At 38.0% G+C, this 25766-nt stretch overlaps 1 protein-coding gene across 3 annotated transcripts in view; it reads right to left on the reverse strand.

Annotated features, from left to right (window-relative positions):
• The window catches only part of ANKRD50 (ankyrin repeat domain containing 50), a 62949-nt gene that overhangs the window by 10330 nt on the left and 26853 nt on the right, over positions 1-25766 (reverse strand). For all 3 annotated transcript variants that reach the window (XM_068680682.1, XM_068680680.1, XM_068680681.1), the window contains exon 3: positions 6919-7148. In XM_068680682.1, coding sequence (XP_068536783.1) covers positions 6919-7148 — 230 coding nt within the window. The remainder of the gene's footprint in view (positions 1-6918; positions 7149-25766) is intronic.

Here is a 25766-nt window from a genome sequence, read left to right on the forward strand (position 1 = left end):
TAAAATATTCTGTGGATCAAATTGCTCACTCTGTGAACTTGTTCCAATAATTGAGCTTTGTTTCTTGTTCCTGAATATCTTCAGCAGAGGTTCTGAACATGATGTCCAGCTCCTTCTGTTAACTATTTAAGAGTTAAGTCTTCCCAAGCACTGTACAAACACAACAGCCTAGAACCAAGATGCCAATTACAGTGATGTTACTAAAATAGTAAAAGAAGCAGAAATATATTAATTATGGTAGCACAACAAATCTAAGAGGACTAAATCGATAGAATACAAAAGTATGCTTCCCCTCAAAATAAAATCATCAGACAGGATAATTCTGCAAATGCTAAGACCACACTAGTGACATGATAGACTTGCAGATTTTTGAATGCAAGGGCAAGGAGGCAGAAAATAAGATCTGGGAGGATCTCTCTATTCTAGAGGCATTTTTTAATTTCTCTCCAAAAAAAAAAAAAAAAGAACCATCTTTACCCATCACAATTTGTTACCACAACTTCAAATAATGTCCTAACTTGACCTGCAGAATGGCATAATTCACTGATTTACTGTTCATTTGGTTAAAATATTCTGTATGTAACTTTGTAAAGCCCATAATTCATGTACAGAAGCCAAATAAGAAACATTGCTGAGTAAGGACAGCTGGTGCCCTCCCATTCTGCCGATTCCAAGCTTTCCTTTCAAGGAAAGGCTGCTTCTGCGAGCTTTCAGAAGACAGAAAAGCAAAAACAGTGGAGTTAAAAATGAAGGACTGCTTGGTGCATGCATTCACAGTCGTATGCGTGCACAGAGCTGTCATCACACAAGCGTTGCTTTGGTTGTCTCGCCTCATGTGTGCAGGCAGCAGCTCTATTTTGCTCAATTCAGAGCAAAAAGCAACCAGCACAATCACCTTGTAGTTCTTTAAACTCCTCTGTTAAGAGTGAAGTAAACACTTCTGCGAGTCAGATCTGTATCTGTCACTTGGCTGAATGAAAATAAGCACAAAGCTCTGCAAAATCCTTCTCAATGTGTCTAGTAATAGGCGACACTCCTAGCTCTCACATCAATTCCATGCCCACATCTTTCCTGCTCACCTACATTTCCATATCTAAGTTACTTTTATTTTTAAATAACTCCAATGCTTCTTCAAGTTTTGCAGTGGTTGATTTCACTTCACCCCAGCAAGAAAACCCCTGACAGACCTACACAACAGCAATCCTAAGACTTCAGCTTATGCTCTGTGTTGACTTATGACCGCTCTTCACCTCCCTTGACTCTCAGCCTTTGCAAGAAAAGTTGCAGAGTCGTAACTGCTCAAACATCTCAGATCCCATACTCGTGCTTCAAAAGCACAAAACTATTCCTTATCTTGAAATGTCTTGAAATACCAATCTCCATTTTGCTGTTCAGAAGGGGTAGGGAAGTCAATAAAACCATTTTGGACATGATCCAAAAAATAAAACCAGCCCAAAACCCCAACCCCCTAGATGCTCCAAGTTTTTCAAATGTTCTTTCTTAAGGAAATCCTATATATCACATCTGAAGAGAAGATCGTATATACAATGAACACACTACAGCCATACATGTCTTCACATGTCCTAAGGACAAAACATTCCTTAAGGGCTGGGATTAATAAACTTCCATTGTAACAGGCTTTTGAACAGAAATAGGCTGTTATATTTAACCACTGCACCATGCCATTCTACAATAAATACTCCAAGGAAAGTTTTACAGATAGAAAATATTAAAAAACAACAACAACAACGATATTCTTGTTGTTAGCTTGAAGGAGTAGAACAAAGCTTTTTTTTTTTTTTTTTTTCCCAACCTTCTATCTAAATGAGCTCATTTTACATTTCCAAACAAAGATCTTGCAAACTTGCTTTTCCACCCTACCAGACACAATAAGTCACTTTCACGGACAAGAAGCACCAAAACACTAGGAGAAAGTTCATTTTGTTTCAGATGCATTCCCATGAACTACTTAAGATCAGCGAAACAGGAGTGCAGCAGACAGAACTTGCAGTCCCACGACCCTGCTTTTTGCATTGCTAAGATTTTTCTTACAACACATCACTTTCAACCCAATGGGAACTCCAATATGGATTTTCCTGATTTATTAAATTCCTGGCAGTTCTGTAAACAAATCAGTTCCAAATGTATTTCTTGGCAAGGTCTGGGGTCATTCAAAGAAAAAAAAATTATCTTGGTTATATAAATACTTTTACAGCATATCAACATTTTCAAACTTTAATAATAAAAATAAGCTATTAACTAGCAGGTTCCACTAAATACTTAAAAATAACCTTCAATTTTCATATCCTTAACAAAATATATTTTATTGCATTAAAGTTTTAAATACACTTTAATATTTTTCATTTAACTAAACTGTTAGCTTTGAAATAATCTAAATGATTAAAACCATGGCAACATTTAGGCATTAATAATTTACACTGCTGATCTAAGCATATAGTAAGTTCAGTATTTCTCTGGCTATTTATGTACATCTGCTCAAAAAGAACAATGTATCCAGCACAGTAAATGCACCTGAAAACTGCAGCAGCACCCTTAGTTTTTAATGCATTTGCAGTGTACTATGTGCTACAAATTGCATTGCATCTACCACAGGTGCTAAGAGATATTGGAAGAGTCTTGAGGCTGAATTCTGCTACTGTTACTGGTCCATGTCAATGCATGGAATTTTATTTTGTTAGATTTACTGAACTACAGATGTAATTTAGTCTTGTCTCTTTAATTACAAAGCTAAAAAGCTGAAAATGCACACACAACTTTTTATTAAAAAAGAAGAAGCTCCCTAGCATCAAATTTTGAAGCGTTGATCAGAAGAGTGAGAAAAGAGGAAACAGTAAATAATAAAGTCATGTCTACCTCCTAACGGAAAAGAAAACCACCCTTATTTCCCAAGTCTCCTGAATGATTTTTTTCAAAACAAAACTGCAAATAACTTTTTCACAGCAGTAGTCATAATACAGGAGTAAATTTTACAACTATATAAACATTTTAAAATCTATATAAATAATTCTTTATTGTCAAAATCCATCTCCTATAAAGACTTTAATGTAACACAAAACTGCCTAAATAAATTTTAACCTACAATGAAAAATTAGAGGTCTAATTTCTTTTTTTTTTTAAGCGATCTCTCCTAAAGAGGTCTCATGCCATTTATACTCCGGGCAGCTGATTTGGAAAGGTTTGGTTCCAAATAAGGCAAGTGATTTGATTTGGGGATTCAGCAATACAGCTACCCAAGCGGCATCAATAACCAAGCAGTCTGAATCTTCTGGGTGCAGAAAAGCTGGTTTGTGATTTTTATTACATTTTCCTGCAGTTTTCACATTTTTGCTCAGTTTTTAATTTTAGCAAATGCTACAAGAATGACGCTCCTCACCTATCCAGATCAGAACTAGCAAATTGCAAAAAACCTCCTAAGGTTTCCAATCCAGAGCAAGTCTGGATAAATAAAATACCAGCTCTTAATATCTGTAGGTCTGGAGTTGCATGATAGACAAATACAAGAGTGAGAAAAAACAAAAGGTCCGCTTTTGCCTATAGATAAACTGAGAATAAGCTGCCTCCAATGCTAGAGTGAACCCTTTCATGTCCATTTTTCAGTCTTTTTATTGCAGTTTCCAGTATGTAACGTTATCTTCACAGTAACTATGACTCTGTGAGATGTGTCATCTGCATGGGTTGTACCACGCTGGTGCCTTGTGCACGAGGAATTCGTTTGATCAAGAATGTCAGTGTTTAATTGAGCGGTACAATCAAGCCGGATGCCACAGATAATATCTTCTTTAAAGATAAAACAAAGAAGTACATGCCCATTAAAAAGCCTCTTTAGACCACTGAATAGAGCATTTGTACATATGCAGTTCTGCCTGTTTATGTTGTTAAATGAGGAAATACCCACTTTTTACTCAAATTTATCTAAATAAAATTGCTGGAATTTAAAATGCCTAAATTATTTTAAAGAGGAAATTAGTTTTGCAAGAATAGCTACTTTACTTCCAATATTTATCCTCTTTTTAGGGGAAACAGTTTAATTATCTAGTTAGCTGAAACATAAAAAACTATACATATTGTATGGTCTGCGCCACTTTCAGGGCAGATGTTTTTTGAGTTAATTAGAAAACAAAAGAAAGAAAACAGGGAAGAAAAGGAAATAAAGTTTTCTAAAAAAAACTGTAATAAAAGGATTGAAAAGACTGTTTACTGCAGCTGCTTGACAGTCCACACTTGTTGCCAAATGATAGCAAATGACTACGTGGGAGATTATCTGGACAACTATGGACACTAGAAGGAAAACAGCTAAATTTGGGGCAGAAGTCTGTAAGAAAAGCAGGCAGGCATGATGTGGCAGTTGGTGACAGTGTACATAGAAGAGAAGTCAGGAAGACACGCGTTATCTGTTCCCCCTCTTTTTTTACTCAGTTGGCTGGCTTTTGCTCACTGTGGAGGGTGACCGCAGACTCATGCAGGCATCAATTTACATTTGGTTCATATTTTTGAGGTTGTCTTTGCAGCCACAAGAGGCAAAAACTATTTTCTTTTTTTTTAATTAATGAAAGCTGAGAATCTGGAGTAAGGGGAAAAGTCTGTAGCACATTGTGCTACTACAGAAACTCCAAACACACAGGGGCCACGAACACGGGGCTGCAGCTGAGGCAAGCACAGCTATTCAACCTGCATAAATAAGTCACCAGCAAAAGGGAAGGAATGAGGACTAGAATAAACTCCCCTCCTTTCTAGCAGTGGCAAGATGACGGTGGATGAGGAAAGGCTGGACTCTTTCTTCCATGTCATGACTATTTTTGGCAGGAGAGATGCTTGCAGAGCTCTCGCCTGTGTTCAACACCCAAAAAAGAACATCGTCGGGACCAAGCAACTGCAGCAGCCCTGCTCCCAATCATTTATACCACATGCTGACATACAGTCTTAGCTCTCATTTCAGCACTTTTGTGGAGGAAGATTTCACACTTCAAAATTATAAGTGAAACCTGATATAAACTGACTTATCAAATTAATACTGGCTAGTATATATTCCATACCTTACTATAACATTTTTTAGCAGAAAAAACACCAGATGGGACTCGTTTTCCTAAAACAATGCTAAAAGGATTCCAATCTATCTTACGAAGTTAGAGTGAAACTGATTTTTTGTGCCAAATGGAAGAAACATCTGAAGAAAACGACCAGTGACTACATTAGCGTTACACTTGCAACCATTTAGTGAGAAACTGGAAGCACAAGAAATTCAGTGTAATGGTGTCCCAGAGTACAGTGCAAATTACTGTGCACACCCTTTCTTCTGTCACAAGTACAACAAATGCTCACGGTAAATCTTAAATTCTGCCTGCCTGTCAATTAACTTTTTTTTTTTTTTTTTAAGCTCAGCTAAAAGTAAACATTCAAATACCACAAAAGAAGAAAAGAGTTTGCCCCAGAAGTGTTAACAACAACCTATCCTTTGCAGGCTAAAACCAGAAAATCAACATTATCTCAAAGTTTGCAACACAAAGTTGCAATATATATGTGTATATTTATGAAGTTAACAGAAGCTTCAACTATGTTGCAACATCTTTCACAAACTTGAGTATTGGCTGTAAACAAGAAAATCACCCAGAAGTGCACTGCTAGATGTACTGTCACAGTTTGCTCTCATTTTGGGAAAAAATCCACCACCATTTCTTACAAATAGACCCTAAAATTTAATCTCAAATTGTGTCCAATTACTTTGGGATTCATTCTTTCTTTTCTGCACCTTTTTGCACAGTAAAGATAGCATTATAATACCGCGAGCCAACTCCCTTTACACTATTCATCAAATCATTTGCTGTGGAAATGAGAAATTAACTCATTCAAGTTAAATTTATTTTAAAGGCATACCCATTAGTTCTGCTGATTTTTTCTGTCAAGAATTCCATCTGGAAACATACTTAGAAGACAACAGCAATTTTTTAGGACTAGCCTGAAACATTATATGATTCAATGGAAAGGAAATAAAGCTGCTCTGAAGAAAGTTTTGTCTGTTTTTTGGCAGTGACAACGTATCTAATCAGCCAAGCTCTGACGAAACTATTCCCATATGAACTTCCAAAGGAGCCCTATGAAGTTACCCCAAAGTTTCCCTTAGTTCTCACATACTCCCAAATACCAGTGTTCGTGTCTGCTGCTGATTAATACAGGACTCCATTCCAGAATGCAATTATCACATTGACCTTTTGCCACAGTAGAAACGAGCAAGCCTATGGGGCTGTGTTCTATAATCACATTTTTGTCCTAATTGTTGCCTTAACACACACAGGCTTTATACATAGGCCTGGAATCCAGTCTAGATATTGCCCTTTATTGCATTTCAGAGAACGTCCAGTAACAATGTCATTATAGTGAAGAAACGTTTTCATGACACAGTAAAGCCTGGATGAAGAAGTTGTAAAGAATTCTTTACCACACCATCTTTGCCAAAAGTATACTCTAAGAATCCACATCGACAGCGTTACCCTCTCAAGTTGCACCTTCAAAGGTTATTCACTGCTTTCTGAAAATAAGGGGAAAGTTTTTAATGGGAGATGAAAAAAATCTTTTGAGGTTGTGAGGAATGGGCGTATACAGCTGAAATACTTATGTACTTACACATCACCTACACTGTTTCAAAGCTTTTTAGAACTAGCAAAGCAAGAAGAAAACTCAAAGCCACCAACAGTTGTATTGTGGACATAATTTACCTCTGAATTACTCTAACAATTTAAGCTTTCTGTAGGTCTCAGTAAACTGGAATGTGAGGATTTTAGAATTACCATTTTTGCCACTGCAGCTTTTTAGAACTAAGCACGCATTAGTGTTTTCAACAGACACCAAGGGTCTTGAGGATACTAGATCCTTATTCCGATGCTTGCTGGGGTCTGCACTCACCTGTAAACATTTTTGTAACAGCTTTGCTCTGCTTGCGGGCAGAACATAGAAGGAGCAACCAAGGAGGGAAGAACTCAAAGTGGCCAGCCAACAGCTCCGCTATCGTCCCAGATAAGCTTGTAGAAGTCTGTTCACCCTCAGAAACGTTGCAGCCCTCATCAACTGAGTCTACAAGCAGGAAGAGGCTCTGCTGAGGGGGCTTCATTCCCAAAAGCGGAAGCAGAATGCACCTGGAAGTAACATGAAACAAAAACAGTCTTAGATTTAATAATGCATTTATTAGCTGTCATATAATCATTAAATTAAAGCTATGATCAACCTAAAAGGAAAGGTTATTTTTAAATAATCTAGGCAATTTTCTACATGGTTACCACAGAAAATATAGTTAGACTGAACTAACTAAAGATAGCTTGAATAGTCTGTGATGTAATTCTTGCTTAGGCAATATTACATTTTTATTAACTTAAAATTTATAAGAATATTTTAAAACAATGTAACATGGTTCAATTCTCATTAAAAGACTTTGAAAAAATTTGTTTTCATAAGACAGAAACTACTTGGCCTAAAATTTAAGAAGTTCATTACTGTTGTCTGTGCCAAACCTGCTGTTATTGCTTACCCGAAGCTAACAGTGAACGATAGCTGGTCATGAAATAGAACCCTAAATAAAAGACATCTGAAACATCAAAACTCAAAGAGTTCATGTCTGAATGAGCAAGTTTTACAAAGAACTGAATTTCTGCACTTGTAGTACCGTACGTTAACAAATGAAATATAAATTAATTTAGTAGCAAACTGAGGCTGGCGAGGTATTACTTTTTATTTCTATTGAAGTTGCCATGTTCCCATTACTGAAAAAGGATTATCTGCATTCTCAGGACACCAGCACCTGTACTAATGCACCTCCATAGCTAATAACCAGAGTTCTGGTCTCATCTTTGTCGCCATCTTTAATGGTACTCCTTAAAATATATATAACTGCACTTACACATAACTGTCATGTGCCTACCTAGTATTTCCAAGCTGCACTACTATTTTGGGGGATGCTCCATTTAGGCTTTTAATTTCCACTGACTAAGTTATCTTTAAATACATTTAACAAATAAAGTTTGATTTGATAGTAAAAAGACTCAGAAAATGAAATGAGGAATGAAAAAAAAAAATAAATATATATATATATATGTGTGTGTGTGTGTGACTGTTTCCACTCTTTTGCAGACTTATTATCTGCATGTGTCCAGATGGCATCCACATCATAAGTACTTTTTGTTTTACTCAAGGCCATAATAATCTCCTTTCATTTGTTTTACTGAACAAATTTATCTTCAGAACACTTTGGCCAACACATTAATTATTACCTACCAAGCATGCAAATTAGAACACAGGCAAATCTTGCCTGTTAATGGAAAAACACATCCAGAATCAGAAACGATTCATAAGCACTGCTAATAGAATGTTATTTTCTGTTTTTCTGACCGAGAAAAAGACAAAAGGCAAACGCAGTGATGCATCCTTGATAGTAACAGTGGGATCGAGCAGAGCCAGCTATGTGGTCTGTTCCAGCTGGATGAAATGTTCCCAAAAGTATAAAAAGGAGATAAAAAACCTGAAAGCATTTTGAAATTTTTTAGTATTGGATGGACTTATATCCCTAACATTGGCCTCCCATTTTTCCAGATTCACAAACCTACTTTGGGTTCTTTGGTACTTCCCCAAAACCAGCCACTCTTCCAGAAGATGCCTGCAGTACAACTAAAATCACTGCTCACCAAGACAGGAACTTAAGCAGCTACCAACTTACGGGGCAGGAAATTAAAGTAGCCGGAAGGTCAAAATTGCTTTCCAAAGCAATGCCAATCCCACAATGAAAGGAGGTAGTTGAAATGACCACATTTTCCAGCACTTCCCCAAGCAGAATGCTGCCTTGCCCCCTCAGCTATTAATGTCAAGGCACTTTCTCTGCAACGTTTCTCTTTCTATCAAAACCAATATTCCTCTCCCATCGGTCTCTGCATGAAATTAGTTTTCAAGAACAAATGTTACTTTGAAATGTGATAAAATGGTAATAGTATCTTGAAATAAAATCTCACCTAAAATCTGAGTGACCCTCCTCGAACGCCTACAAAATACCTTGGGAGCATCTGACAATGTTCTTGTGTTAGTGCTTACCTGGTGGGAATACCAAGAAAAACTAATTTATTCTGCTGAATTCCTACAGCATGCAGCAGTTGGCTGCAGCAGGTCAAATCAAAAAGTTCATCCTGCCTCCAAATAAGAGCAAATGTCTAAGGAATAATGTAATAAAAATAGTGCAAGCACTACACCACATCCTCTCAGATCTCTCCCAGACTGCAGCAAACAGTGGTTGCAGGTTCTGACGCTTCACTTCCACTAGGAAAAATGTATGCACACACGCAAACAGGCATACATAAAATGAGGCACGATGACTTCAGCTGGCTTACAGCTGTATTGTGAGAAGCATGGCATTGACAAGACATTGATAAGGCGTTCTGTGAAAGTGCCCTTAGGAGACATTTGATAAACTTCTGTTCTGTCTAGACTTCTTGTATCTCTGGGTTCAGGGTAGATGCCAAGTAACATAACAGGGAAATTCTTCAGAGATGGTAAGTCTCTGAAGCCAAAAGTCCTGTCATGTTTACCATAACGTGACTTAGTAATCCCCACTTCCCTGCAGTATCTTGCTTGCATATGAAAATTACATCAATCAACACAGAATTAATTAAAGGACTTCCGTGAATGGTGATTCATCTACAGATTGCTTAATTTGCACAGTGCAACTCAGAAGACGAGAAGTTGATTTCCTCTACCTTCTGAAAGGATAACAACAGCCTTATCTTTAAAACTTTTACATCCAGGCCTTAAAATGGTTCTCATTACATGGCAACTTCTTGCTACAGAGTATTTCTGAAATAGAAATCTGGATTTAAAACACTAAAATGCAGTACTCTGTAAAAATACAAAAGTTGTAGAGAAAACAGCACAATTAGGTATCTTAAATGACAGGATTCATCTTAATGGCAATGTAAAATAATGACTTATTTATGCAGAGCTAAGATATTTTCTTTGCTCTCGAGCAAACTGCGTTCTCAGAACAATGAACCGTCCCACAGAATTCTTCAGGATTGCTACTGAATTGACCGAACCCACACAAATATGATTTTCCACATATGGAAGGAATATATAACAGCAAGGCTGAAGTGCTGCATATGATTATCCTTCAGATTTTTAGCCTGGATCCACAAAAATGCTGAGCCACAGCAGAACAAAGTAGCAGGATAGCGGCGGTGTCCACAAAGATTGAAAAGAGAGTCCCAGTGGAATGCACATACTTGTTAAACAAAAAAGGAAATATGCCATGTAACAATGGCATGTTAATGTAATAATGATGAATGAGCGGTCCTAGAAGCAGAAGGAATGATAAAGCTTCATTTCTTATGAATGTGTCCTGCATCTGAATGACTCTGGTGTATCGGGAAGTCAGAGGTATCAAAGAATGTAAGTGGGGACGCATCTGTTACAGCACGAAGAGAGCTTATCCCTCAAGACCCCAGAAGGGTCCCTTTTTCTCTAGCCAGCTGCCAGCGTTCACTACTGGCAGACACACAGAGCAATTGTACAAAACTCATCTCCTGGGCAAACCAGAAGGAGCAAGAAGGAAGAACAAAGATCAAGTATTTGTCTGAGTTTTTGCTACTTCTGTCTGAGTGTTTGCTACTTTTACCAAAAGACAAAATATTTCAAATTTCATAACGATACAAACGAATTCGGACATTCTGTTTAACTACTAGTACTGCTCTTACATTTCTTTTTCTACATCAATATGACATTTCTTTAAAAGTTGCCTTTTGAGACACTTCTTTGCTCACACTTCTTAGCTGAGCACTTCTGTTTTAGTTACAGCCACTGACACCATGACAAACCATCAGAGAATTACATGTGATATACATAATGTCTAATGGGTATAATATGTAACATTTGCAAGCTTTGTTCTTTTTGAAGAAGGCCTTTAAAAAGCAGGCAACATACTTACCTTGCACATATTCAGAGAAAAAAAAAGAGCTATAGTTAGGGAGCCAGCTTCATGCAGCCTAATGACTGGGGATGCACATTGCCCCCTAGCAAAGTGGTTTGCACCATTTTGCACCGTGAAATTGGTATTGTGTAGGCAGACCAAAACCCTAGCGTTTTCACCTGTGTTACAGAGTGAAACTACTGCCCTGTTCCAAGCTTTGCTGTTACAGCTACAGGACACGAGCACAAGACAAGTAAAGCAGTTCTTCCCAAAGTGATATTTCCAAATGCTGCTAAATGCTCTGCAGTGATGGCTACTGATGCCTGTCTGGCAAGGCTGCTACTATATTCTCCTTCAGCAAATCTGTCTCCTCCATTCTGTTATGAGTTTTAATATTTCATTAAATTGGCATTCTTCTGCTTGAGAGCACCAGCACCCTTGCTGCAGAGATCTCTACATACTCTCTTCGGAAGAGCGCTGGTATTTCAAAAAGGAAAGCAACAGACATTGCCAGTGAGACAGTCTCCTTGTGGTATTTACAGTTAAGTTGATACTAATGCCACATCACTTGCATCTACTCTGACTCACAAGAAACCATACTCCCAGTAGGTGATCCCACAGAGTACCAGGAAATATCTGCCAACTTCAGAAAAACACTTCCTTGAGGATTGTAAATATCCACTGAAAAAAAAATTAATAAAAAAAATGTGGCATAATACATTGAAAAAATAAGTTTGGCAAAAATGGAGCTGATTAACTGGTATCAGCAAAGTCATATTGAATTTTACCTGAATTTATTGTTCAAGTGGGCAAAAACTTGCCAACAGAACCTCATAAAACATTCACCTTACTTGAAAGGCAGCACACAGTGCTGTCCTTGCCACAATATGAGTGCCTTGCAGAATTTGCTACAAAATTAAATCTGATTTAAAGAACTACCAAAGATTAAAATAATGACAAAATATGCCTATATATATACACACCAGAGGGATATGTTTATATAAACGTATATAAAGTTTAATAATACCCAAGTGTATAATAAAGCAGACATTTTTTTGAACACTAATCTCAATCTTTGGAAAAAGCAAATGATCACTCTCCTTATGGGTGACTTACACCAACAAGATATATCAAAGCAGTTTACTATACAACTTTTAAGGCGTTCATTTCCATTTATGTTGTATCAGAAAATAGAGAAAATGAAGTATATTAGCAGTGAAACTGTAAGTAAGCCAATTAAGTCTGCTTTGCAGTAATTTTTGTCAGCAACATAAGAAATTGTTTTGATAAAAATCATATGCAGCAGCCCAGCTGGAATCCCAAGCACAGTAAGCAGGAACCTGACTCTGTCTCTGTTGTCTCTGAATCAGGTGTAGCAGAAGCTTCATCTTCCCCAGGGCACAGCTGAAAGGAATTACATTATACAGACACTGCAGGGGGAGCCCAAACCACTGCAAGGCACCTAACGATATCTAAGGGCACAAAGCTGCAGGCAATGGGGCTTTTATGAGTTCCACTGCTTATGGAATAAACATAAATGCTTTAAAATTTAAAATTCACTTTAAGAATAGAAGACAAATTGCAGAATTCCAGATTTTATCATCCGTACTTACAAAATTTCCACAAGTGACTACAATACCCCACCTCACTCCCCACCGTCTCACAAACCCATTTGTATATTATAATCCAGTGGTTGGCTAGCAGACTGTAAACTGTTAAAACTGTGTCCCATGGTTTGTAATTTGCATTTAAAAGAATGAAGCCGGTGAGGATAAAGCTGTTAAACATTGTTAGAGACTTCAGCAAACGCATACGTAAGCCAGGAACTGAATTTTTCTCTCTTTTGTTTTCCAAACTGCATAGGAGGACACAGGTCACAATAAAAGAGGCAAAGGTAAATTTCACTTCTAATAAAATTGACAATTCCAGCTGCTCAGCTGATGAAATATTAACCTCTCCCTGAGAACACTTTCAGGATTCACACAGGGAAAAAAAATAGACACGAAAACCAGTATCTTCCCCAATTACTTGTAGTACTGTTTGTAGATTAGTGAGCTCTACCTTGTCCTGTGACAAGGCTTTTGTGTGTCACGGACCACTGACAGCAGCAGCCCGCTTACCTGGATCATGAGGTATCCCGACTAATGATTACACCAGTTCTGAACTACAGGTTGTGCAAAATTCTGATGGTAAAGTCCAATAGCTGCTCCCTGTCAGAGCGAAGTTACCTGCCTTGATTTTGTGTGCACACCTGTGTACATACTTACTCATTTGGTCAGATGACTGAGGTAGCTGTTCTGTCACTTTTCAGCCTGATAAAAGCATGCCTGCAAGTGATTACAACTTTCTGACTAAATGCAATACAGGAATTATACACACTCGTGGACTACAGCGTAATCCAGATTATTGTTTTAAGTGAATTATTCATTCACTGGCTGCACAGAAAAGCAAACCAGCTCTAGCAGGTCTAAACAACTGAAGGTAGTCTTAGGAGAAAAGAAAGCCTTATGAGGCAAGGAAGCAGAAAAAAGGCAGAAAGCAGAAAAGAAAAAGACACTGAGAATCACTCATTAGGGAAGCTCCAGTGCATGCATGTAGATTTGGGGCCTGGGCTTTTCAGAGTAGAGAATTAGAAACAGCAGGCAAGGCTTGCTGTGCAATTCAGTACCTGATTCTACAGTGTCTTCTGGTAACCTGAATTTTATCTGTAATTGTAAAGCAGATTTGTAGTCCCACGAGGAGAGCACAAAAGCTAGCTCCAGGGTATCCGGCCTGACAAAAGCAGAGTTTATCATACAACCAGCACCATCAGTCACACACAAACAGGGCATGCTGGACCCCTACGTATTGATTAGAGACCTCCTACTGTCTCTTACAAATAACATAGGTGAGGTCTTTTTCTATAAAACACTGGCAGCCAGTGGATCTACTGGCAGATTTGCTAGGTAATTCACAAAATATAAACCATAAGAGCAAATATTTTAGTTGTATTAGTTGGACTGCCTAGAACAGTTTGCACACAATTCAGATGTTATACAAGAAATACAACAGTGGCTGAAAATCAGTCACATCTGCTACCACTAGCACGTTGACTCTTTACATATTTTTAAACAATGCATTCGCCTCATCTGCTTACACACACAACATGTTCTGATTACTCAGAATCTGACATACAAAAATCCGTGTCCCTACCAAAGGCACAGAGGAGGAGCGTACAGGAAACCCTGCAAAGAATTTCCTGAACATGCAGTATGGAAAAGGAATTTATTTTGCACAAACTCCCAGACCTATTCCTCAGCGATTGAGGCCACCTAGCCCACTCTCTCGCACACGGCTGGAGCAGCGACAGCCCTCGTGCCGACTTGCAGCGATCAATGCTCTGTCTCCCCTAGCAATCTATGCTGGTGCTTCAATAGTCCTGCAGAAGGGAAGTCTTCCCCTTCCCTGTGTCTAACCTTTAAACTCAGTATTTCTTGTGCTACTGCCAGTGCCCTGTGGATCCACAAGCCCCTCGTGGCCAAAATTTGGAACAATTCTCCCTGCTCAGTCAGCCAGACCACTGAGGAGCCAGCACAATGAAGAGACAGACAGATGCAGGACAGACCTCAGTGAAGCCCAGCACAATGTGCCATGTCTGATGGAAAGTGACCGACCTACTGACAGCTGCTCCCTAGGTACTCCGATATTCCTGCACATAGCCCAGTACAGATCTCCCTACAACACAGCCTGGTTGCATGAGCATCATGAAGATATCAAAGCCTTTCTGAAGTCAAAATGATATTTATGGTTAGCCCTTCCGCACAAGTACTATTGTTGTCTTCCATAGGAAGAAATTAGATCAGGTTTGTTAAAAACAAACCACGTCATTCCACGTGAGCTGGTGCTTAAACTCTTATCTTCCTGCTGCTTGCAAATAGTTTGATTATTTGTTCTGGCATTTTGTAGGCAATTGACAATGCCTACACTTTCCCAGTGTCTTTCTGTCCCTTTACAAAGTAGGGCATCTTTTTCTTTCATGTCCAAATTTCCTGAGAAAGATAACATGTCCCTTGAAGACAACCAGTAACACCTCATAGACTGAACGATTTGAAAACATTTCACCTACTGTCTCTATTTGTTTGTTTTCTTCTGTCCATGCTATGCTTATCTGTAATCTTACTTCTTTGTTGCTAGTTTTCATTGGTAGCTGTCTGACTGCAAAATGACTGCTAAAAAAAGGGGTGGGAGAAGCAATATACATAACCACTGAACATTTTAGCTTTCTCAGAGCTATCACTATTTTTTTCCCTAGGAACCGTGGGCCAGCACTTGGTGGGTATTGTCATTTTTCAGCCAACACACGGAATTATTTCCTATCACCAAACAAAATGAACCTTCCAAGAAACAAATAATGCCTTGAACTCTCTGTTTTGCCTCATTTTCATGTTACTCTTTTACATTCACATTCAGCAGTTGATCTGCTTTCAGTAGACTTTGTTCCTGGGTTTAACACATGAATGATGAGGAGCTCAGTTTCACTGCACTGGACGTTTAATGTACTGCTCTGAGACTCTGCTGTTCTTTCCAGCTAATTCCTGTCGTTCTTTATACTTGTCTTCACTCTTCACGAGAAAATTATCACAAATTGTCTGAGGCCTAAGTCCGCTGCTTTTAGTTTGTTCTTCCTCTTTCTCTTCTAAACATCACACATTTAAGATCATTTCATAGCCACCATCACCAAAACCTGCCTTTCTATTTTCACAGCTAGTTCTTTCCAATCTGCTTGAAGCATATTTCTGTGTCTTCACTAGTCTTCTCTTTCACCTTAGAAATACGGTCACTAACAGATTCTTGTTTCCCAGCTGATGCTCATCTCCAATTTCTTATGGCAATTCAAAATTTTAACTACATTGACATTCTCATCCAAACCCTTACTTTGGATAATTTCATTTATTCTCTTAAAGAAGCTTAGTTTACTTGATCTTGTTGGTTTGATAGAGAAAAACGTGAAAAACATTCACATTTTAGGAAAGACTTGGTTTAGAGGTGAGGGAATCTCCCCATTGCTCACAACAACTATACTTTGCCAATGCAGATAAATTTTAAGACATGCAAGATGGTCTGGTATGGGAGTCTTATTTATAGTCAGTAAAAATGACTTTTTCTACAAATCTTTAAGTAGGTATCATAGATGCAAAACCATCCCCAAATGTAGCATATTTCTTTATTCACAGACTTTATAGTAGCTTTAGTTTATTCTACAATTCCAGGCAAGTGTACGATACAGAAAGTAACTCCTAAACAAGTTACATTTTTTTTTTTAACATACCAGTCACACAAGTTATCCTGAGAGATCTTTAATAGTATTTAAATCAACCTTGACTGCGTACTAAGATTTCCAGTTCTGCCTGTTTATGCCCCATACCCTTTTTCCATTAGTATAAAGACACCAAAGACATTTGATTAACTACCTCTCTCATCCTCCTCTTTGTCCGTCCCATGACCCTATATCAATACCCCTATTTCCTCCCCTCCTCAGTCCCCAGTTTTTGAGCCACTATCTGAGATGCTGTTATTTATATTTACCCCTGGGATTTGTCATCCACCATGTGTTGCTTTAAAGAGCTCATTTGTTAGGGTCAAAATCACTGTTTTTCTTTTTGCATTAAACATCGATTACATTCTCATTGTTTCTTTCCACAACTCAATCTCTAAATTAATTTAAAAGAAGAACATCAAAGAAACTGCATTTTATATCAAATGTATGAGATGAAAGCATCAAATCAGACTCCCTATAATCTGTTATTAGCTGAAATGAGAGAATACCCATCTGCACTTTATTTTTTATACCTGTAAAGTTAGGATAATAGCTTTGTAAATATTCAGAAGTCTATGAGTGAAATGAAACAGGTAGGAATAGGGTACCATAATAAGAAAAACTATCAGATTTATATATGCAACAGAATATATTAAAATTGCAAAGTTAGTTTTAAATAATTTACGAAATGAAAGGTGCAGCAAAGTGAAATATAGGCTTTTCAGTTTTCCTCATTAACTATTTGGTCCCTTAGTCATAAAAATTAACCTCTATTTGTTAATCAAATATAGCTTCTACTATGAGTAGTGTTATCTGAACACATTAATATACAACTGTATATATATTCCTGTAGCTTAACAGGCAATTTAAGTTGCTGGTATTATTCTGTTTTGGAGACAGACAAAATCCATTTCTTTCTTGCGTCTCAAGGTATGCAGAACGTAAACAACCACAGAGACGGACCTGCTTTCCATGTACAGGATTGTATTTGTTGACATGGGAGAAATACAAGCCACAAAAATTGAAACAAGAAATCCCAACAGATGGGACAGGTAGAAAGCTGCACTGGATACTTCAACTGCATGACTTTTGTCAGGCTATGTCCTAGGTTACTGTCCAGCCAGTCGTATTTTCTAATATTCCATGACTTTGTAACAAAAGACAACAGCATAATGCAAATAAAGCAAAACCAATCACAGTTATTACTCCAGTTAAGTCTGACAATCCTATAGTTAATTAGATTTTTCCTGTACATCTGATTTGAGAAGATAAGAATGCATTACTGATTGGGATGTGCAGAGAAGAGGAGCTGCAGGAGCAAGCTGTTTCTTCAGAAGAGAGGGGTCTTGAATTGCCCGCCTGCTGGAACCAGGAGAAACACCAAAAAATGTTTTGAAATCTCAGTCCTTCCCTAGTCAGGTTGCTCTGGGCCTGCCTTTCTCATTTCTTGCACATCATTGTAAAACACCCCATGCTTCAACCACTGCACTGATCACAGGATTATGCTGTCCAACCTCATTTCCAGAAAATCCTCTGCACAAATACCAGATGAAAAGCTGTTAAGATCCTACCTTACCAGCCAGGCACTTTAGACAGCTTTCCTTCTACATTTGCATTACACCATGGATCCTTTTCCATCTTATTTTCTCAAGTCAAAAGGATTGTCCTAACCTTTAGATGCACTGTCTTAGTTGATGAGGCAGCAGAGGGAGAACAGCTTTCATATGTCCCGTTCAAAATTATTCTCCCCGTATTCCCTGAAGCAGAATCCAAAGTGTATGTTCCTCTTGCATCATTCAGGGTCCACATATGAATTACCTGGTGCTTTTTTTTCTCCCTCTCCCAACTCCAAACTTGACTCTCTTGAACTCCCTTGACTGTAAATCTCCTATTGATCCTTTCTGTATCTTCTTTGTAATTTACTTTCAAAAACCACTGCCAGGTTAGCACCTGTGCGAACCTAATTCTATTATCTCGCAGCAGTGACGCAGCGTTTAGCCTTGGAAGTAATTCTAGAGCTTTGTATTTACTAAGATCTATTTTTAACCCTAACTATAACAGACGAAGTGAAATAAATTAAATTCTTTTTTTTTTTTTCCCATACCAATTTAAACACCAACAAAAAAGTTCACTGTGGATAGCAACTTTATCATGAATTAAAATAGAAGGCAAATAGTTACAAATAGTTTGTAACATCCTTACCTAAATTATTTTCCTGGCTATTTAAGTTTCTACCTGGTAGAAAAGGTAGAACTAATACCCCTTTCCTAACTTGGGGCAATTTATAATCATGTTAAGACAATTTCTCTTTCCACCTATCAGCCCTGCTTGACCTACAAATACAGCTTTTTTCCACCGTCCTGTTGAACTCTACTTCATGGAAGTAGACAGAAAGTATAGACACTAGTGATTTGTGTCACTGCAGGCGAGCTAGTGCAGTTAAACCAAGATTTTTTAATTAGGTGCTATGCGACTGAGGTGATGTTGTAATCCCTTTCTCAACAGTTTTTGCCCATGAGGTTCATGCATACCCACTTGTTACTGTCATCTCTATACTGCTCATATTTCCCTTACCTAATGAGATCTCTGAAAAGTTTTCTGTTTCTTCCAGGACAAGTCTATGATTCTTCAAATAACCCTAAGTACGATGCTGCCCTAACATCCCCCTTCCTCCTGATCTCTTCCATCTGCCAAGATAACTCTGACCTTTAGCACACAGGCTCACTTCTGTGTAAGACGGGTGCCCTTTTCTCCTCTTCACATGCCACACTACTGCCGAATACCATTAGTACATGAAAAAAATCAAAATGAAACAAAACAAACAAACAAACAAACAAAAAAAAAAAAAACCAAAAAAAAAAACACAAAAACAGAAAAAGGAAGATGTCACAATGACCCCTGGTCTGAAAGTCTGCTCACATATGGTCCTTTATTCCCACTCCTGCCCATTTAAAAACAGTATCCAGAACTGATCCAAAAAGTGTGATCACCTCTATCATAACAAGGACATTTTGGTCCAATGTGTGAAGGCAGAAGCAAACACACCAGGTACACAACTTTGATTGCAATTGCTTTCCACCGTTCACTCCATCAGCTACGTAAATTTCCTTATTTTGCTTTCTTCTCTCGATCACATTTTCAGTTCTTCTTTCATGCTATCCTACCACATTTTGATGTCACTCAAGTGTACCAAGAGTCCACACACCTACATTCTTTGCAACACTTCCTCTGCAACACCTTTGAAATAAGGATTGGGTTATATATAGGTGTTCAATACATATTTTTTCTATATCACACTCACCCTAATTATTTTTTGAGCAGCAATTCTTCAATCACTGTTTCTTCATCAACTATTTAAAACACAGCTGCTCTTAAAGCATGGAAGGTTTATGAGCATTCCCAGTGCATTGCACACATCATCACATGGCAGAAACTGAAACCTCTTCAATGCATGGCTTCACTAACACTTTCAGAAGGAGATATTTCAATACTATCTTTTCCCAGTATATTAGACACACTAAGTCCTTTCTACTTCACAATCCTCCAAATCCTTTTCATTTTTTTCATTAAAAAGGAAAAAAGAAAAGAAACTTAAACCCTTGCACAAGCTATGACCATGTGCATAGAAAACAGGAGGGAAGGGAAATAATTAACAAGTGAGAATTGCTATGAAGGTCCATCTAACTAAACAGCTTATAGGAAAACCTGCAAGGTTTAAGACTGAGCCACATAGATTAAAGGCAAAATGTTAATGCCTATAGAAGTAGAAGACAAAAAGGCCTATGTGAGTTGTCATTATTAAAATGCCTTAGGGAAACTTTCTTATGGTAATTCAAACTGAAAAGGTTAAAACCTTAAGTGGTATTATGTTCAGTCTGTATGCAGAGCTTCCATACAATGAAAGAAGAACATACAACTTGCTCTTGCAGAAACACTGACTGCTGCTATGTGACCTGCTAACTCCACAGATTTAAGGGAAAAGCCTAAAGAGAAACATGCCACCAAGTGCTTAAGCTTCAGGCAATGTTCAACTTTCTAACAGTGCAGAGCATGAGAACACAGCATTTTCTATGAAAACCTGTGTTGGTAAGAGTCTAAAGCATGTTACCCATTACATGGACGTGCTATGAAGTAAAATGCGTGGAAGCTCCACCAGAGTCAAGATGATCTCCAAACACTGAGTTTCTGAGATATCAATCCACCTCCTAAAAATTCACCAAATTGGGAAATAGAAGCTGAGCTGGCTGGTTCTTTTCAACATCTGCATGATCTTAGAAAAATCTCTTTTCTCCCTTCACTCATGAATCACTAAGATTTTCCATCAGTGTCCTGCCTCTAGTCTAATTTCTGAGTATAAAATAAATCATGGTAGTGAATAATTGAAAAGTAGGCAAATGGTCTATTTACTGGAAGTCTCTGTAATGTACATGACACAACTATGTAAATACTTATAAATTAACAGACCACACGAAAGTAAAAGTCAGCACAGAAACTGTATTCATAATTACTTGAACTGTTGCAACTAGTAAGCTACATTGAAGATGAGCAGCATTTTACCACACGTTTAACATTCATCCACTGTAGTTGTTTACATCTTCAAAGTGCACCACCACACAGGAGACAATATTAAAGTTCAGCGTAATAGATTTTTTTTGTACTGTTCCTTACTTCTTTCACACAAACTGTCTTGTTCACCACTTTTCTTCATTAGATCTCAAAAGACCTTTTGATCTTGCAGATATCAGCTTACATGTAGCTGCTTCCTATGAAGGATAGGAAGAGGCTTTGTGCTGTGAAGGCTGTCTGCTGTTTTAATATTTTATGTTTCTCCTACATGATCACTAAGTTTAAGCCTCCACAGCCTGAACATCAATCTACTAAGGAGCTAACGAGTAAAACCATCCAATCTTTCTGATTAAACCCGTAGAAGTTGGGGTGAAAAAAAAATAGTTTATTAAGCATTTTTTAAATAAACAGTCCCTCAGCCACTTGATGCTGAAGGTAATAATTTTTGACACCAAGTTTCTTCACCAGAAATCAAATGTTAAGAGCAAATTATAATTGTTCCATTACAGTTGAGTACGTAGTACTGTCAGTGACATGCTCCTTAAGTTTTGCCATGACTATGTTGGACAGTCTTAAAATTTTCAAGAAGTAGAAAGACTTGAATCTTTTTATGAATCTAGCCTTTAATCACACAGAATTAAGAACCTGTCATTCCAACACTCAGCTTCTGTCCAACACCCTGCTTCAAAATAAGACTTGCACAGGCAGAAGACTACATGGGATGGACCACCAAGATTAAACCTAAAAAAGAAAAAGGAGAGGGATAGGATTTAGAAGGCTACTCCAGCTATCTTCCTACATACACTCTGCAAATTAGAAGTCTGTTACCTAGAACCCTTTTCCACCATTTAAGGCCTAATCCCTTTAGTTTGAAGTACATGGAAGAGGAAGAGGTGGCAGCAGTGATTTCTTCCAGAGAAAAATTGTAAGCAACACTTCCAGACAGCAAGAGAAGGCAACCAACTTTATTCAGAGACATATACTGTTGTGATCTATTTGTTCCACAAACTTAAGAGGAAGATGATGAGAAAGACATCACAAAGTACTTAAATTTTGAGGCAATATTAAGCTTTCTAAAATGCTGGAGAGGACTGCAAGGGAATACAGTACCTTCTACAAAAGCTCACTGATTATCTGAACTCAGTAACAGTCAATACAATAACAGAAGAAAGGTTTCAAATTTTTTTTTATACCATGTGTACAAATTTTATCATCTTTATTTGAAAAAATCTCTATACTACTTGCAACGGCAATCAAATCTAATTCTCCTACTAATTCCCTGAAAAGTATAAAGAAATGGTACGTTCTTCTGTCTCTTCTAGTGTAATGATACAAAATGATACAATTTCAAAAGAAAGAATGGAAGTATGTCCCACTCCACAGCTCTGTCGCTAGCTCCTAGAAAGCAAAAATGAGATGAAGCCCTCCCTTGCTAGAGCCCTGCCTGCACTTCTCCATTGGCAGGTTGTAGGTGCTGAGATCCTGAACAATTCATCGACACATCAATCAAAGCAAATCTACTGAAAGATACCTAACACAAGATGACTTGCTCTCTCAGCTTGCTTTTAACTGAAAATGTTTATGGCCACTATTATAAGCAGAATCCAATCTTGTACCAGACCAAGCTACTCTGGGCTAGGATCCAACTCTCTTCACAGTTCTAGTCAAGCGTAAGTGAATGACGTTGGAACAGACAAAATTCTGGGAAAGTATGGAAGTAGAATGTTACATATTTACACATCTGAGATATTGCTAATGAAACTTCCCTCTGCATACAGAGAACTTTATTTAGCTAAGGGTTTTTTCTTAATATCACATTCCTAGGTGTGACCTCTGAGGAAAGACTAACAAGTTAGCATTACGTAGCTTAAAGATGAGATGAAAGGAAGTAAGACCTTCAAATAAGTAAAAGGCTGTCTCAAAAAAGAAAAGAAAGAATCTATGCTCAATGTCTTGGCGAATACCATAAATTATAACAAACTTATAGCAATAGATTACAGCAAGAAAAACTCAGGTTAGATGTACAGGAATTTTTTTCTAGTAAGAGGAATGCAGCATAAAAGCAGATAAAGCAAGCATCTCTCAGACTTGGTGGCTTCTGTCCAGGACAAAGAAATAGACTTGACTTTCTGAGGTCCCCTCCAAGCCTCCCTCTCTAGGTGGAAGTCAGTTACTTGCACATTTGAACTTTACATGTGGTAAATGAATAAACACGCTGTGAAGTTTAAAACCTTTCTTCTTTAAAAGGTCTTGTAAATGATTTCATTATGTATTCAGATCTTCCTATGAAATGGGATATAGTTAGTCCTCGGCTTTGTTTCTACCATTTATAGCTCCATGAAATTAGAGTCTGACAAGATCTGTGTTCATACTACCTTGTAATTGTGGCAAGGCTACAGCTACCAAAATGGTACTGGCGCTGCAGAGGCAGCTGGAAGCCTGTGTAGCAGTGCCTTGCAGACAGCAGGAGGTCAGAGAGAAAGATGCAGACCACTTCCAGAGAGACTGAGACCTGGAAGAGAAAAGTCACGGCATCTCTTTTGTACAAAAACATTTGTTCTGCATGATGTTAGCAACTCAGTATTAACTGGTAGAAAGTCCAGCAGCTTTCAAGTTTCCAGTAGCCTGAGATCAAATACCTGTGACTCCAATGTGCTGCCTCTCAGTTTATCTTTTATTTCAAATCCCTCTTAAGTTCATGGTAGAAACTTACTAAACACATTTAAAAAAGAAAAAAGCAGCCTGAATACCACACGCTACCACCTCACCACCTCCAAAGCAAAACAAATATTGCTTATTTTCACTGAAATTGCAGAACCATGGCTGTCAATGAAACTGTTAGAAGTTCCCTATATATATCCTTTCCATGCTTCTGCCAGCTGCAAACAGCAGCATGTACTGCAGTTAATTCACTAGAAAGGACAACACAGTTTGTAGGACAGTATTGAAAACTAACCCTTCTTGCTTTCATGGAAGTCAGGGTACTCTAATCTCTTGCCTCAGTCGTTAAGGTGGACTTGAAACCTTCTATTAGCTAAAGATAATGTGAAAGTAAATGGTTAAAAGAAAAAAGAGAGAAAGAAAAGGAAAGATGAGGAGCTGGCCCTCTACTTTTCAGATATACTCCAAAAAATGTTTAAGCTTTTGCAATTAAGAGTAGGCTACTCCAAAACAGTGAAAAGCTGACTAATTAATTGCTCAATAAAGTCTACACGATCCATGATAATTATATTACTGGCTTCAAGGATAGTACAAGGAGTTCCAAAAAGAACAGCTTCTTCATGTTTCATCTATCACATACAACTCATTTTCTGAACCTTATCCTTCATCTATGCTAAATAAAAGGCAAGAAAAATGGCATTCCAGTACTGCAGATTTAAAGACCCTGGACAACTGTCACAGAACATTTGCTGAACAAACCTGTTTTTTTCTATAATTTCAGAGACAACCTCGAACATGAAATAAAACTTGTTTCCCCTTATCATTTAGATAAAGGTCAAAGATCTTCTGAACACATAAATTTCGCAGCTTTCTGGCCATATACCACTCTTGGGGGTGGAACAGAAGAAGGAAAAAAAAGGAATTGGTAGCATGGAAATCCAACACATATAAGGAGGCTGAACGGCGATAGAAATACTTGTAGCACTGATTGACAATCTTATATTATTTTTTTTTAGACCGAGTTCTGCCATAAGATTTCCATCACATTGCCAACTATAAAACACCAGAGGCTCAATCCTTCAGAGTTCTCCCACAAACTGGTCAGTCACTTCACACAGATAACAGTTATTGGCAGAAGATTTGTTGTACTTTAATGCTGTCCAAACCAATGATTCATGCAAGACGGTTTTCAATTTTCATCAGTATAAACCACAGCTTCAAACTGACTGTCAGCATAAAACCCTACATGACCTCTTACACATATTACAATCAGGTCTGTGGATATTTGCATATGCCACAGAATTATAGAACTGCTTCATTCTGTAAATCATCTAATGTTGTTGGTCATATTCCACTACAGTGCAAATTCATTGTGTACTCGGACACATAGGAAGTACACCACAGGTACACACACAGGCAACAGAAACTGCAACATCCCACTTCAAAGTTTTGGTGTGGGTGACTCTTTTCACCTATCCATCTTAGTTAACTCTCTGGGAGTTTTCTTTTCAAGTAAGTAGCACAGATCAGGAGTTAGAAGAAAAGCCGTGCTTGCCTGACAACCTGCAACAAGAACCATGACACTGAATTCAGCATCACCATTCATGGAAGAAGTGAAGTCTATGGTGTCTTTTCTGCCATATGCATTCTTGGTAAAGGAGATACAATATCAGCTTCTGTTCTGAGACAACTTCTGTGAAGTTCTTATACAGTAACAAATGTGTTCAGCAGCTTTTATTTTATCCTTCTTTTCTTGGGTCCCTACTGATCCAGCACAGGTAATTGCATGGGGATGCAATCTCAGCAACGTAAATAAGCAGAAATCTGAATTCATAGCTTTGTTCTTCCACAGCCTACACCTCTTAGATCTCATCTTACACTACAGTTATTGTATAGATATAATTTAATACTAAAGTTTAGGAACGCTGCACAATAACTTAACTGCCCCAATTCAGCATGTGAAAAACACCCATGTGCAAACCCTCATAAGATTTGAAGTTCCTTGAGAAGGCATACAGAGGAGAGCAAATGATTTTGTCTGAGAGTGACAGCAAAGCATCTCCACCCACATCAACCTGCTGGGAGATGTGGCAGTTCAGTTTTTAGGGATTTATTGGTATCATCAGTTCACCCAAGCACTACACAGCATTGAAACTTTTGCTGCATACCACAGGTGAGCTTAGCACAAGCTTGACCACGCGGCGTTATTTAGCAGACAGCTGCTCTCACTCTAAATTCCCTGAAACCGACTCCTGAGCGCTGCTCCTGGATGGCTTTCAAACTCAGAGCACT

Source organism: Anas acuta, chromosome 4 (assembly GCF_963932015.1).
Source record: "Anas acuta chromosome 4, bAnaAcu1.1, whole genome shotgun sequence".
Taxonomy (NCBI): Eukaryota; Metazoa; Chordata; class Aves; order Anseriformes; family Anatidae; genus Anas; species Anas acuta.